We start from the raw sequence: 16,811 nt of genomic DNA on the forward strand, positions 1-16,811 counted from the left end.
GATGAGAGGAGGAGAGGATAGAGGAGAGGAGAGGGGATAGAGGAGAGGAGAGGGGATAGAGGAGAGGAGAGGGGATAGAGGAGAGGAGAGGGGATAGAGGAGAGGAGAGGGGATAGAGGAGAGGAGAGGGGATAGAGGAGAGGAGAGGGGATAGAGGAGAGGAGAGGGGATAGAGGAGAGGAGAGGGGATAGAGGAGAGGAGATAGAGGAGAGGGGATAGAGGAGAGGGGATAGAGGAGAGGGGATAGAGGAGAGGGGATAGAGGAGAGGGGATAGAGGAGAGGGGATAGAGGAGAGGAGAGGGGATAGAGGAGAGGAGAGGGGATAGAGGAGAGGAGAGGGGATAGAGGAGAGGGGATAGAGTAGAGGAGAGGGGATAGAGGAGAAAGAGGAGGTGAAGAGAGAACGAGAATGTAAACGTTACAGAGAGAGAGGCTGTGACCTCAGAGTAACCTTAAGGCTTCAGCATGAGTCACGTCGGCTGGCGCCTAGCGAACACAACGATTGTGTTGCCATTACCTTCCTCCTTCGCTTGAAAAACAAGGGGGAAAAAGTACCGTTTGTCCATCTTGAGATGCTGTAGCCGGTAAACACTTCCTCAAAACAGTCCAGATTTAATCTAAGATAACTCAAGACATATCATATATTTCTACATCTGACTAGGATGTTTGGTGCAGTATTTCTCAAGTGAAAAAATGTTTGCATGAAAACTAGCCTGTCATTGAATGACAAACAGATCTATGAAGAACCATCCGGAAGACCAAAACATCACAAAATGGCGTCATCATATATGGACAAACAGATCTATGAAGAACCGAAGACCAGAACATCACAAAATGGCGTCATCATATATGGACAAACAGATCTATGAAGAACCGAAGACCAGAACATCACAAAATGGCGTCATCATTTATGGACAAAATGTTTCAGATGGGAAGCACGCGGACGCCCTCAGTATGCCCCGTGTTTCAGATGGGAAGCACGCTGACGCCCTCAGTATGCCCCGTGTTTCAGATGGGAAGCCTGCTGACGCCCTCAGTATGCCCCGTGTTTCAGATTGGAAGCACGCGGACGCCCTCAGTATGCCCCGTGTTTCAGATGGGAAGCACGCGGACGCCCTCAGTATGCCCCGTGTTTCAGAAGGGAAGCACGCGGACGCCCTCAGTATGCCCCGTGTTTCAGATGGGAAGCCTGCTGACGCCCTCAGTATGCCCCGTGTTTCAGATGGGAAGCACGCGGACGCCCTCAGTATGCCCCGTGTTTCAGATGGGAAGCACGCGGACGCCCTCAGTATGCCCCGTGTTTCAGATGGGAAGCACGCGGACGCCCTCAGTATGCCCCGTGTTTCAGATGGGAAGCACGCGGACGCCCTCAGTATGCCCCGTGTTTCAGATGGGAAGCACGCGGACGCCCTCAGTATGCCCCGTGTTTCAGATGGGAAGCACGCGGACGCCCTCAGTATGCCCCGTGTTTCAGATGGGAAGTACGCGGACGCCCTCAGTATGCCCCTGTGTTTCAGATGGGAAGCCTGCTGACGCCCTCAGTATGCCCCGTGTTTCAGATGGGAAGTACGCGGACGCCCTCAGTATGCCCCGTGTTTCAGATGGGAAGCACGCGGACGCCCTCAGTATGCCCCGTGTTTCAGATGGGAAGCCTGCGGACGCCCTCAGTATGCCCCGTGTTTCAGATGGGAAGCCTGCGGACGCCCTCAGTATGCCCCGTGTTTCAGATGGGAAGCCTGCGGACGCCCTCAGTATGCCCCGTGTTTCAGATGGGAAGCCTGCTGACGCCCTCAGTATGCCCCGTGTTTCAGATGGGAAGCACGCGGACGCCCTCAGTATGCCCCGTGTTTCAGATGGGAAGCACGCGGACGCCCTCAGTATGCCCCGTGTTTCAGATGGGAAGCCTGCTGACGCCCTCAGTATGCCCCGTGTTTCAGATGGGAAGCACGCGGACGCCCTCAGTATGCCCCGTGTTTCAGATGGGAAGCCTGCTGACGCCCTCAGTATGCCCCGTGTTTCAGATGGGAAGCCTGCTGACGCCCTCAGTATGCCCCGTGTTTCAGATGGGAAGCCTGCTGACGCCCTCAGTATGCCCCGTGTTTCAGAAGGGAAGCACGCGGACGCCCTCAGTATGCCCCGTGTTTCAGATGGGAAGCACGCGGACGCCCTCAGTATGCCCCGTGTTTCAGATGGGAAGCACGCGGACGCCCTCAGTATGCCCCGTGTTTCAGATGGGAAGCCTGGGGACGCCCTCAGTATGCCCCGTGTTTCAGATGGGAAGCCTGCTGACGCCCTCAGTATGCCCCGTGTTTCAGATGGGAAGCCTGCTGACGCCCTCAGTATGCCCCGTGTTTCAGATGGGAAGCCTGCTGACGCCCTCAGTATGCCCCGTGTTTCAGATGGGAAGCCTGCTGACGCCCTCAGTATGCCCCGTGTTTCAGATGGGAAGCACGCGGACGCCCTCAGTATGCCCCGTGTTTCAGATGGGAAGCACGCGGACGCCCTCAGTATGCCCCGTGTTTCAGATGGGAAGCACGCGGACGCCCTCAGTATGCCACGTGTTTCAGATGGGAAGCACGCGGACGCCCTCAGTATGCCCCGTGTTTCAGACGGGAAGCCTGCTGACGCCCTCAGTATGCCCCGTGTTTCAGATGGGAAGCACGCGGACGCCCTCAGTATGCCCCGTGTTTCAGATGGGAAGCCTGCTGACGCCCTCAGTATGCCCCGTGTTTCAGATGGGAAGCCTGCTGACGCCCTCAGTATGCCCCGTGTTTCAGATGGGAAGCCTGCTGACGCCCTCAGTATGCCCCGTGTTTCAGATGGGAAGCACGCGGACGCCCTCAGTATGCCCCGCGTTTCAGATGGGAAGCACGCGGACCCCCTAAGTATGCCCCGTGTTTCAGATGGGAAGCACGCGGACGCCCTCAGTATGCCCCGTGTTTCAGATGGGAAGCACGCGGACGCCCTCAGTATGCCCCGTGTTTCAGATGGGAAGCCTGGGGACGCCCTCAGTATGCCCCGTGTTTCAGATGGGAAGCACGCGGACGCCCTCAGTATGCCCCGTGTTTCAGGTGGGAAGCACGCGGACGCCCTCAGTATGCCCCGTGTTTCAGATGGGAAGCACGCGGACGCCCTCAGTATGCCCCGTGTTTCAGATGGGAAGCACGCGGACGCCCTCAGTATGCCCCGTGTTTCAGATGGGAAACCTGGGGACGCCCTCAGTATGCCCCGTGTTTCAGATGGGAAGCCTGCTGACGCCCTCAGTATGCCCCGTGTTTCAGATGGGAAGCCTGCTGACGCCCTCAGTATGCCCCGTGTTTCAGATGGGAAGCACGCGGACGCCCTCAGTATGCCCCGTGTTTCAGATGGGAAGCACGCGGACGCCCTCAGTATGCCCCGTGTTTCAGATGGGAAGCACGCGGACGCCCTCAGTATGCCCCGTGTTTCAGATGGGAAGCACGCGGACGCCCTCAGTATGCCCCGTGTTTCAGATGGGAAGCCTGCTGACGCCCTCAGTATGCCCCGTGTTTCAGATGGGAAGCACGCGGACGCCCTCAGTATGCCCCGTGTTTCAGATGGGAAGCACGCGGACGCCCTCAGTATGCCCCGTGTTTCAGATGGGAAGCCTGCTGACGCCCTCAGTATGCCCCGTGTTTCAGATGGGAAGCACGCGGACGCCCTCAGTATGCCCCGTGTTTCAGATGGGAAGCCTGGGGACGCCCTCAGTATGCCCCGTGTTTCAGATGGGAAGCACGCGGACGCCCTCAGTATGCCCCGTGTTTCAGATGGGAAGCACGCGGACGCCCTCAGTATGCCCCGTGTTTCAGATGGGAAGCACGCGGACGCCCTCAGTATGCCCCTGTGTTTGACGGTAGCGAAGGAGAGCTATGTGGCTGTGACAGCACCACACAGAGCGAGAGACGGAGAGCGAGAGACGGAGAACGAGAGACGGAGAGCGATCACGTCCTAGACTGACTACGGAGCATCTCTGTTCTGTCATTCTGCCCTCAGGCACCACACGGGGAGCGGAGCTGACACACACACAGAGGGAACCCCACTGATTCAGCTCCATTAACCTGTAATACCAGATCCACAGAGGGAACCCCACTGATTCAGCTCCATTAACCTGTAATACCAGATCCACAGAGGGAACCCCACTGATTCAGCTCCATTAACCTGTTAATACCAGATCCACAGAGGGAACCCCACTGATTCAGCTCCATTAACCTGTAATACCAGATCCACAGAGGGAACCCCACTGATTCAGCTCCATTAACCTGTTAATACCAGATCCACAGAGGGAACCCCACTGATTCAGCTCCATTAAACTGTAATACCAGATCCACAGAGGGAACCCCACTGATTCAGCTCCATTAACCTGTAATACCAGATCCACAGAGGGAACCCCACTGATTCAGCTCCATTAACCTGTAATACCAGATCCACAGAGGGAACCCCACTGATTCAGCTCCATTAACCTGTAATACCAGATCCACAGAGGGAACCCCACTGATTCAGCTCCATTAACCTGTAATACCAGATCCACAGAGGGAACCCCACTGATTCAGCTCCATTAACCTGTAATACCAGATCCACAGAGGGAACCCCACTGATTCAGCTCCATTAACCTGTAATACCAGATCCACAGAGGGAACCCCACTGATTCAGCTCCATTAACCTGTAATACCAGATCCACAGAGGGAACCCCACTGATTCAGCTCCATTAACCTGTAATACCAGATCCACAGAGGGAACCCCACTGATTCAGCTCCATTAACCTGTAATACCAGATCCACAGAGGGAACCCCACTGATTCAGCTCCATTAACCTGTAATACCAGATCCACAGAGGGAACCCCACTGATTCAGCTCCATTAACCTGTAATACCAGATCCCGCTCAACAATGGAGGATTTTCAACTCTCTTTCACAAGATATCCTATCAGACTTGCATATTAACTGTACAACGGTTTTCCAAACCAAAAACAATCAGTCTCTTACCTGGTGTGGTGGTCTTGGTGGCAGTAGGCGAGGTGAACCCGGTGAAGGCTGGAGCGACGGGTTTAACACTGTTCCCGTTGGACAGTCCAGACAGGGGTTTAAACCCTACCCCATTCCCGAACCCGGAGAAGGCCGTGACCCCCCCAGCGGCTGGCCCGGTTCCAGATGTAGGAGCCAGAGAGAACCCTTTAAACACTTTGAATGCTCCTTCACTCTGCCCCTGTAGGCGGAAGAGACAGGAAGGAAACACATGATTCACTAAGGAAACGGGATGCTTCTATCTCCCTCCATTAGGCTAAAACATCACTGGAGGGGTCTCTTTAAAAAGGACTTCTGGCATCCAAGGAAGCACTGCTTGACTTGGGTTAAAGTAAAGCTAGAAGGAAGCACTGCTTGACTTGGGTTAAAGTAAAGCTGGGTTGTGTTCATTAGCCACTAAACTGAAGGAAACGTGAAACGGGGATGTAGTTACCACCTGAACTTGTGCAATAAGAAGAATTGTTCTTTCTTCTAATGAACATGACCCAGGTTTCCCCCTGACAGACTAGGACAGCATGCCAGTGCCCTTGGGCGTTGGTTAGTTAACGAGTCTAGAAAAGTCTACGTGGCCATTAAGGCCAGCTTCTAGCTTACGTCACCTAGGTCAAAGGTCAACAGCGAGTCACACACACCCAGACAGCATGCATGCTAGTGCCCTTGGGCGTTGGTTAGTTAACGAGTCTAGAAAAGTCTACGTGGCCATTAAGGCCAGCTTCTAGCCTACGTCACCTAGGTCAAAGGTCAACAGCGAGTCACACACACACACAGACAGCATGCCAGTGCCCTTGGGCGTTGGTTAGTTAACGAGTCTAGAAAAGTCTACGTGGCCATTAAGGCCAGCTTCTAGCCTACGTCACCTAGGTCAAAGGTCAACAGCGAGTCACACACACCCAGACAGCATGCATGCCAGTGCCCTTGGGCGTTGGTTAGTCAGTCGGGCAGCCTACCTCTGAACCAGCAGCCCGACGCTTGGCCTTCTTGATGGGCCTGCTCTTCATCACATCATCACTAGCGATGGAAAACGTCCCTGCCTGATGAACACCATCAGAATACTATTAGAAATAGGATCAAATATATACAAACACATCCTTACTCTGTAATATAGTCCAGGTAATAGGTACAATACATCCTTACTCTGTAATATAGTCCAGGTAATAGGTACAATACATCCTTACTCTGTAATATAGTCCAGGTAATAGGTACAATACATCCTTACTCTGTAATATAGTCCAGGTAATAGGTACAATACATCCTTACTCTGTAATATAGTCCAGGTAATAGGTACAATACATCCTTACTCTGTAATATAGTCCAGGTAATAGGTACAATACATCCTTACTCTGTAATATAGTCCAGGTAATAGGTACAATACATCCTTACTCTGTAATATAGTCCAGGTAATAGGTACAATACATCCTTACTCTGTAATATAGTCCAGGTAATATGTACAATACATTATTTATTTATTTTAATTTCACCTTTATTTAACCAGGTCGGCCAGTTGAGAACAAGTTCTCATTTACAACTGCGACCTGGCCAAGATTAATCAAAGCAGTGCGACACAAACAACAACACAGAGTTACACATGGAATAAACAAGCGTACAGTCAATAACACAACAGAGAAAAAAATAAAGTCTATATACAGTGTGTGCAAATGTCATGAGGAGGTACGGCAATAAATAGGCCATAGTATCGAAGTAATTACAATTTAGCAGATTAACACTGGAGTGATAGATGAGCAGATGATGATGTGTAAGTAGTAATACTGGTGTGCAAAAGAGCAGCAAAGTAAATAAAAACAATATGGGGATGAGATAGGTAGATGAGGTGGGCTATTTACAGATGGGCTATGTACAGCTGCAGCGATTGGTTAGCTGCTCAGATAGCTGATGTTTAAAGTTAGTGAGGGAGATATAAGTCTCCAGCTTCAGCGATTTTTGCAATTCGTTCCAGTCATCGGCAGCAGAGAACTGAAAGGAAAGGCGGCCAAAGGAGGTGTTGGCTTTGGGGATGACCAGTGAGATATACCTGCTGGAGCGCGTGCTACGGGTGGGTGTTGTTATCGTGACCAGTGAGCTGAGATAAGGCGGAGCTTTACCTAGCAAAGACTTATAGATGACCTGGAGCCAGTGGGTTTGGCGACGAATATGTAGCGAGGGCCAGCCAACGAGAACATACAGGTCGCAGTGGTGGGTAGTATATGGGGCTTTGGTGACAAAACGGATGGCACTGTGATAGACTGCATCCAGTTTGCTGACTAGAGTATTGGAAGCTATTTTGTAGATGACATCGCCGAAGTCGAGGATCGGTAGGATAGTCAGTTTTACTAGGGTAAGTTTGGCGGCGTGAGTGAAGGAGGCTTTGTTGCGAAATAGGAAGCCGATTCTTCATTTGATTTTGGATTGGAGATGTTTGATATGAGTCTGGAAGGAGAGTTTACAGTCTAGCCAGACACCTAGGTATTTGTAGTTGTCCACATATTCTAGGTCGGAACCGTCCAGAGTAGTGATGCTATTCGGGCAGGCGGGTGCGGGCAGCGAACGGTTGAAAAGCATGCATTTGGTTTTGATAGCGTTTAAGAGCAGTTGGAGGCCACAGAAGGAGTGTTGTATGGCACTGAAGCTCGTTTGGAGGTTAGTTAACACAGTGTCCAAAAAAGTGCCAGATGTATACAGAATGGTGTCGTCTGCGTAGAGGTGCATCAGGGAATCACCAGCAGCAAGAGCAACATCGTAGATATATACAGAGAAAAAAAAAGAGTCGGCCCGAGAATTGAACCCTGTGGTACCCCCATAGAGACTGCCAGAGGTCCGGACAACAGGCCCTCCGATTTTACACACTGAACTCTGTCTGCGAAGTAGTTGGTGAACCAGGCGAGACAGTCATTTGAGAAACCAAGGCTATTGAGTCTGCCGATAAGAATACGGTGATTGAGTCGAAAGACTTGGCCAGGTCGATGAAGACGGCTGCACAGTACTGTCTTTTATCGATGGCGGTTATGATATCGTTTAGTACCTTGAGCGTGGCTGAGGTACACCCGTGACCAGCTCGGAAACCGGAATGCACAGCGGAGAAGTTACGGTGGGATTCGAAATGGTCAGTGATCTGTTTGTTCACTTGGCTTTCGAAGACTTTAGAAAGGCAGGGTAGGATGGATATAGGTCTGTAACAGTTTGGATCTAGAGTGTCACCCCCTTTGAAGAGGGGGGTTCTACAACATTGAATCAACATGTTTTGACAAGCTTCTTTGTAACCGCGGAACCGTAGTGGCTCGGGGCCAACCGCGGAACCGTAGTGGCTCGGGGCCAACCGCGGAACCGTAGTGGCTCGGGGCCAACCGCGGAACCGTAGTGGCTCGGGGCCAACCGCGGAACCGTAGTGGCTCGTGGCCAACCGCGGAACCGTAGTGGCTCGGGGCCAACCGCGGAACCGTAGTGGCTCGGGGCCAACCGCGGAACCGTAGTGGCTCGGGGCCAACCGCGGAACCGTAGTGGCTCGGGGCCAACCGCGGAACCGTAGTGGCTCGGGGCCAACCGCGGAACCGTAGTGGCTCGGGGCCAACCGCGGAACCGTAGTGGCTCGGGGCCAACCGCGTAACCGTAGTGGCTCGGGGCCAACCGCGTAACCGTAGTGGCTCGGGGCCAACCGCGTAACCGTAGTGACTCGGGGTTAACCGCGTAACCGTAGTGACTCGGGGTTAACCGCGTAACCGTAGTGGCTCGTGGCCAACCGCGGAACCGTAGTGGCTCGGGGCCAACCGCGGAACCGTAGTGGCTCGGGGCCAACCGCGGAACCGTAGTGGCTCGTGGCCAACCGCGGAACCGTAGTGGCTCGTGGCCAACCGCGGAACCGTAGTGGCTCGGGGCCAACCGCGGAACCGTAGTGGCTCGGGGCCAACCGCGGAACCGTAGTGGCTCGGGGCCAACCGCGGAACCGTAGTGGCTCGGGGCCAACCGCGGAACCGTAGTGGCTCGGGGCCAACCGCGGAACCGTAGTGGCTCGGGGCCAACCGCGTAACCGTAGTGACTCGGGGTTAACCGCGTAACCGTAGTGACTCGGGGTTAACCGCGTAACCGTAGTGACTCGGGGTTAACCGCGTAACCGTAGTGACTCGGGGTTAACCGCGTAACCGTAGTGACTCGGGGTTAACCGCGTAACTGACAGTTAGAGATGAAGACCTTCATGAAAATAAACAGTAAAAAATTTATTTAAGCGGCTGACTGAAGACGGGGCGGCCGAGCATTCGTAACATGGCCTTAAACATGATGAAACTGTTGCTCCTTGCTGAAACAAGCAACAAATAATTATTCGGTTCCCACAATGCAGCAGCAGCACACATGTAGTTACGAAATAGAATGAATAGAACAGGCTTGGAACCTCTAACCCTGGTAATATGACTGGTAAATAGAATGAATAGAACAGGCTTGGAACCTGTAACCCTGGTAATATGACTGGTAAATAGAATGAATAGAACAGGCTTGGAACCTCTAACCCTGGTAATATGACTGGTAAATAGAATGAATAGAACAGGCTAGGAACCTCTAACCCTGGTAATATGACTGGTAAATAGAATGAATAGAACAGGCTAGGAACCTCTAACCCTGGTAATATGACTGGTAAATAGAACAGGCTTGGAACCTCTAACCCTGGTAATGACTGGTAAATAGAATGAATAGAACAGGCTTGGAACCTGTAACCCTGGTAATATGACTGGTAAATAGAATGAATAGAACAGGCTAGGAACCTCTAACCCTGGTAATATGACTGGTAAATAGAACAGGCTTGGAACCTGTAACCCTGGTAATATGACTGGTAAATAGAATGAATAGAACAGGCTTGGAACCTCTAACCCTGGTAATATGACTGGTAAATAGAACAGGCTTGGAACCTGTAACCCTGGTAATATAACTGGTAAATAGAATGAATAGAACAGGCTTGGAACCTCTAACCCTGGTAATATGACTGGTAAATAGAATGAATAGAACAGGCTTGGAACCTGTAACCCTGGTAATATGACTGGTAAATAGAATGAATAGAACAGGCTTGGAACCTGTAACCCTGGTAATATAACTGGTAAATAGAATAAATAGAACAGGCTTGGAACCTGTAACCCTGGTCATATGACTGGTAAATAGAATGAATAGAACAGGCTTGGAACCTGTAACCCTGGTAATATAACTGGTAAATAGAATGAATAGAACAGGCTTGGAACCTGTAACCCTGGTAATATAACTGGTAAACTCATCGGTGCTAGGTATTGTGATGCAATAATTTCCATGGTAATGTAGAATGTTTATTCAAATGATGTTCACTGATGTGGCTCAAACAATGGAATGTATTATTTGTAACGTCTGTAGTGTTGAATCAACAAATAACAGCACAGGGTACACTTCCTGTTTTTACTTCCTGCTTTGCTCCAAGGTTTAAAAAAAATACAAGGTTAACAACACGTAATAATTCCACCAGGAAGCATTTGAAAATAAACAAATTCATGGGACCAGCTCAGTTGAAAACTACTAGCGCCGCTGCCAACTAGCAACGCCGGTCCCATGAATCGCCAAATTATGGGATATTAGAACACCTCTTGTCTTAACCTTGTAATCTTCAACCTAGATGTTAGCTAGATGATTGTCTCTTTTCTCGCATTAGCTTAAATGCTATTTTATTTCCTTACCAACCTCCTGATCGGTTTCAGACAGCTTGCCTTCTGCCGAGGCAGCGTAGCTCCAATACCGGAGCTGGTCCCATGGTTGATTCAGAGAGGTAGAACCTCAAACATTACTGTGAAGCCACTGTCTTTAACCTTCCTATTTTATAACCTAGCTTGGCTTCTACGGGGGACACTCAACATGGCCGCCAGTCCACCTGTTACGCCACCGTCCGTTCTAGTCATTCTATTTCTATGGCAGCACAAGCAGTCAGGAGCAGAGGAGAGGGGAGAAAATGTGGGTTCAAAAAATACAATAAAAAAAACGCAAACTCATAAAATAAAACTCATAAAACGTAACTCATACATAGACCGCTGTCATTTGGCCGTCATCCAAAACTCCATACCAATCACTGAAGACCTATCCAACCAGCTCTTTATCTCCTGAGTAACCCCCCCCCCCCCATACCAATCACTGAAGACCTATCCAACCAGAGTCTTTATCTCCTGAGTAACCCCCCCCCATACCAATCACTGAAGACCTATCCAACCAGAGTCTTTATCTCCTGAGTAACCCCCCCCCCCCAATACCAATCACCGAAGGCCTATCCAACCAGAGTCTTTATCTCATGAGTAACCCCCCCCCCCCCCATACCAATCACCGAAGACCTATCCAACCAGCTCTACCTCCTGAGTAACCCCCCCCCCCCCCATACCAATCACCGAAGACCTATCCAACCAGCTCTACCTCCTGAGTAACCCCCCCCCCCCCCCCATACCAATCACTGAAGACCTATCCAACCAGCTCTATCTCCTGAGTAACCCCCCTCCATACCAATCACTGAAGGCCTATCCAACCAGAGTCTTTATCTCCTGAGTAACCCCCCCTCCATACCAATCACTGAAGATGTCATGCAGGTGTCTATTTATGACCATTTACTGGGATGCTGAACCTATTTTATATAGCTAACAACAGAAAGGGAGTATAACGTTTTTTACGAGTACTTGGCAAATGTGTGAAAGGCTAACCCCGGACATGTGCCTGCAGGCTGTGTATTATGATACAGTCTATAGTATTATCAGGGAGACGGCTGTGTATTATGATACAGTCTATAGTATTATCAGGGAGACGGCTGTGTATTATGATACAGTCTATAGTATTATCAGGGAGACGGCTGTGTATTATGATACAGTCTATAGTATTATCAGGGAGACGGCTGTGTATTATGATACAGTCTATAGTATTATCAGGGAGACAGTAGAAACACAGTCTATAGTATTATCAGGGAGACGGCTGTGTATTATGATACAGTCTATAGTATTATCAGGGAGACGGCTGTGTATTATGATACAGTCTATAGTATTATCAGGGAGACGGCTGTGTATTATGATACAGTCTATAGTATTATCAGGGAGACGGCTGTGTATTATGATACAGTCTATAGTATTATCAGGGAGACGGCTGTGTATTATGATACAGTCTATAGTATTATCAGGGAGACGGCTGTGTATTATGATACAGTCTATAGTATTATCAGGGAGACGGCTGTGTATTATGATACAGTCTATAGTATTATCAGGGAGACGGCTGTGTATTATGATACAGTCTATAGTATTATCAGGGAGACGGCTGTGTATTATGATACAGTCTATAGTATTATCAGGGAGACGGCTGTGTATTATGATACAGTCTATAGTATTATCAGGGAGACGGCTGTGTATTATGATACAGTCTATAGTATTATCAGGGAGACGGCTGTGTATTATGATACAGTCTATAGTATTCTCAGGGAGACGGCTGTGTATTATGATACAGTCTATAGTATTCTCAGGGAGACAGTAGAAACACAGTCTATAGTATTATCAGTGAGACGGTAGAAACACAGTCTATAGTATTATCAGGGAGACGGTAGAAACACAGTCTATAGTATTATCAGGGAGACAGTAGAAACACAGTCTATAGTATTATCAGGGAGACAGTAGAAACACAGTCTATAGTATTATCAGGGAGACGGCTGTGTATTATGATACAGTCTATAGTATTATCAGTGAGACGGTAGAAACACAGTCTATAGTATTATCAGGGAGACAGTAGAAACACAGTCTATAGTATTATCAGGGAGACGGCTGTGTATTATGATACAGTCTATAGTATTATCAGTGAGACGGTAGAAACACAGTCTATAGTATTATCAGGGAGACAGTAGAAACACAGTCTATAGTATTATCAGGGAGACGGCTGTGTATTATGATACAGTCTATAGTATTCTCAGGGAGACGGCTGTGTATTATGATACAGTCTATAGTATTATCAGGGAGACGGCTGTGTATTATGATACAGTCTATAGTATTATCAGGGAGACGGCTGTGTATTATGATACAGTCTATAGTATTCTCAGGGAGACGGCTGTGTATTATGATACAGTCTATAGTATTATCAGGGAGACGGCTGTGTATTATGATACAGTCTATAGTATTATCAGGGAGACGGCTGTGTATTATGATACAGTCTATAGTATTATCAGGGAGACGGCTGTGTATTATGATACAGTCTATAGTATTATCAGGGAGACGGCTGTGTATTATGATACAGTCTATAGTATTATCAGGGAGACGGCTGTGTATTATGATACAGTCTATAGTATTATCAGGGAGACGGCTGTGTATTATGATACAGTCTATAGTATTATCAGGGAGACGGCTGTGTATTATGATACAGTCTATAGTATTCTCAGGGAGACGGCTGTGTATTATGATACAGTCTATAGTATTCTCAGGGAGACGGCTGTGTATTATGATACAGTCTATAGTATTATCAGGGAGACGGTAGAAACACAGTGTAGCAGCCCACCTCCTCTCCCTCATCCTCCTGATCCCAGTTCCTGTCAGTCAGCTCTTTGTCAGCAATCCTCTTCGCCATCACAACGCTGCTCTCTGGAAGACAACACGGGAAAGAGATAGTCAACACACCAATGATTCCCCTGTGATCATTAATAACATACTTCAAATGTCTCGTTATTTTGTTGAGTTCCAGTGGTACATGATACGAGTATACTATAAAACAAATACAATAAAAGAAAACACTAGAGAATCTCAATAACAATATTTCAACATCAGGGACCTGGACGAACTCATTAACTACAGTAAACTGCAAACTAAGTTAACTACAGTAACTAGTTAATTAAGGTGAGTGCGTTTCTCCTATGTCCTGTTAGACTGAGGAAGTATCTAGCTACTAGTAGCTAGCTACCGTTGATACTGATTTAAGTCACAAACTGTTGTACAAGAGAGGAAAGTTGAGGACAAAAGAGCCCATATATATGTTCTTGTTTGGTGAATAGTTATGGGCTGCTAATTTTGAAATATCAACATAGGTAACTTTAGCTTGCACCATTATGATGGCTAAATGCCTGGTAGTAGCTAGCTAGATGTAATACTAGTTAGCTAAGTAACGTTACATATAATCGAGTACGTATTTTCTCTTCCGGCTAAGGATAATTTGGCCAACCATCTGTGAGTGGACTTCCTTTCCCCTAATGTTAGCAAACTCTAAATGTGTGTCAATTTCAAAGATAAAGTAGCTAGCCGACTAAAAGTTGGCAAACATCAGCTGCCGGTAGCAAGAACACGCGTTGTTCATTTAGCTAGCAAGCTAGCTACTTCGCTAACCAATTTAGCAAGTTGCTTTTTGGCATTATGGATTTGGTACCTTTTCGTCACCGTCGTATAGAGTAACGTTAGAGTGTACTTTGCGTGTTTAGCATGGCCTTATTATATTACTCCATGCTAGCTACTGTAGCACCACCATCACCAATATGAACGTTAGCCAAACAACCATAAAGTCTCCTGCTAGCTGTGTTGATAGGCTAGCTACTGCTCCGATGTCATTGAATATAAAGAAACATACCTTTTTTCCCTAATTAAAATGTTCGTTAACAACTCTCTTGATAGTAAAACAATTCCAAATGCTACTAAACTTTGAATAATCGCTGGTTGTCCGATCAGCGAAGAAGAAGAAGCAAAGCGAGAGGTTTTACTCCGCCCACGGAATTGTGATTTATTTTGTTGCTATGGGGTCAATGAGAGTGTAGAATGTGGTCAAACTTCAAATGTAATTGCTCATTTGCTACATGAGCTTTATTTGGGCGAATAAAAAGTTTCGCAATGGTTAGGCTGTAACGAAGGCACTGATAAAAGTGGACGCACTTACTATTTCGTGAACTTGATTAATAAAAAATAAAACAACGACTTTATGTTATTCATATGTGTATCTGCCCTCTCATTGGCTAGAATGGTCCGCCTGATCTCGCCCGTTCTATATACCTCAGACTACGTTTACACGCACACAATAATGCGATTATTTTGGACAGTCAGATTCATATAAGAGCTCGATTAAAACGTTTACATGCTTTGAAAGAAGAACGATTCCCTAATAATCCTGTTTACATGGACACATCTGAAAATGATATCTGATGGAACTGATAAATGCAATCAAAATAAACGTTCCTACCACACAGCCAACATGTTATTTTTGGGAAGCATATTTGATTCTTGTATGTGAAAAAAACGACTTATAAGAAGCATAGATTCCGTTCCAAACTCACTCCTACTAAAGAGGGCTGTTCACCTGGCTGCTTGTAGCACACGCAGAGGTCAAATACACTTCCGTAATGCCGATTGTGTTTAGACGTTTAGACGTCCTAATAATTCGAAAGATTCCTCAGAAAACCAGATGTTTTAATCGGCGTATGATTTTGACCGCACGCCGATTATTAAAATAAACAGAAGAAAGTGTTTACATGACTATTGCGTAATCAGCCTACTGCCATAATTCATTTAATATCAAAGTATTAGTGTGCATGTAAACATACTATGTTTACATGTACAATAATAATTTGATATTAAACTGACCAAATTCAGCACTTGGTAAAGCAAGCCTTCCTCTTATGAACGAGTTAAGTGAGTTTGGAAAAACAAAGTTTGTATCTTATAAATAGTTTTCACATACAAGCTGTATATGTCTTAACTCAGGTTCAATTAGTCTTGTCAAAAATAACATGTGGTCACTGTGGTAGAATATTTGTTGGGATCAGCAATTTTTTGTATTCATCAACAGTCCCATCGGTAACTTGATTTCAGATGTGTCCATGTAAACAGGATTATTAGGGAAATCGTTCTTCTTGCAAAGCATGTAAACGTTTTAAATTAACTATTATATTAACCTATCTAAAATAATCGCATTATTGTGTGCATGTAACCGTGCTCAGTAATGTCTCTACCTCCCGCCTGCGTTCCATCTTTGACAACATGTATTTCCATCGTTAGAGCGGTCACTTGATTATCTTGTCAATATAATAGAAAGTCTTTGGTTTAGTAAATTTCTCCAGGCCTTTTCACGCCGCCATTTCACAAAACGGAATCTCCGCGCGCCTCGTCTCCGTTGGCCCAATGCGCAAGTGCGAAATATAGGACCATTCTTGGGAGTTGTAGTCCTGTAGCAGAGTTTGAGAGTCCTTAAGAGCTCGTGTCTGTTTGTCTGGCTGTTTTAAAATATTTCTACTGAAATGACAAAGAATTCCCCAAAACTCCACTTCCTCAAGAGCCTTGTGATGAGGAGATATACACTCCACACACACACACACACACACACACACACACACACACACACACACACACACACACACACACACACACACACACACACACACACACACACACACACACACACACACACACACACACACACACTCTTAGAGTTGTGTCACACTATATATATATTGTCAGTGACATATATATATACATGTACATGTATATACAATATTCATACTGTATGATTCAAAATAGGCACAGAATGTGCTTGTGATACTTATGGCATGAGATGGTGTCTTCCACATCAGGGCCGTGGCCTCAAATCATTAAGGCTCTACCCCATGCTAGATTATGGAGACGAACTTTATAGATCGGCAGGTAAGGGTGCTCTCGAGCGGCTAGATGTTCTTTACCATTCGGCCATCAGATTTGCCACAATGCTCCTTATAGGACACATCACTGCACTCTATACTCTTCTGTAAACTGGTCATCTCTGTATACCGGTCGCAAGACCCACTGGTTGATGCTTATTTA

General features: G+C 47.4%; 1 protein-coding gene across 4 annotated transcripts in view; it reads right to left on the reverse strand.

The window, feature by feature from the left end:
- The window catches only part of LOC129845286 (nuclear pore complex protein Nup50-like), a 33,716-nt gene extending 17,662 nt beyond the window's left edge, over positions 1-16,054 (reverse strand). Inside the window, exons 1-4 of one of the 4 annotated variants that reach the window (XM_055913162.1) lie at positions 15,968-16,054; positions 13,540-13,622; positions 5,988-6,092; positions 5,002-5,221 (exon numbers count right to left, since the gene is read on the reverse strand). In XM_055913162.1, the coding sequence (XP_055769137.1) occupies positions 5,002-5,221; positions 5,988-6,092; positions 13,540-13,622; positions 15,968-16,007 (448 nt within the window). In that variant the 5' untranslated portion in view covers positions 16,008-16,054. Of the gene's footprint in view, positions 1-5,001; positions 5,222-5,987; positions 6,093-13,539; positions 13,623-14,595; positions 14,753-15,198; positions 15,222-15,967 lie in introns of those variants that run through there. The other 3 variants (XM_055913165.1, XM_055913163.1, XM_055913164.1) reach the window with 3 other exon arrangements.
- Between the last annotated feature and the right edge of the window lie 757 nt (positions 16,055-16,811).

The sequence above is a fragment of the Salvelinus fontinalis genome, unplaced genomic scaffold (genome assembly GCF_029448725.1).
Source record: "Salvelinus fontinalis isolate EN_2023a unplaced genomic scaffold, ASM2944872v1 scaffold_0269, whole genome shotgun sequence".
Classification (NCBI taxonomy): domain Eukaryota; kingdom Metazoa; phylum Chordata; class Actinopteri; order Salmoniformes; family Salmonidae; genus Salvelinus; species Salvelinus fontinalis.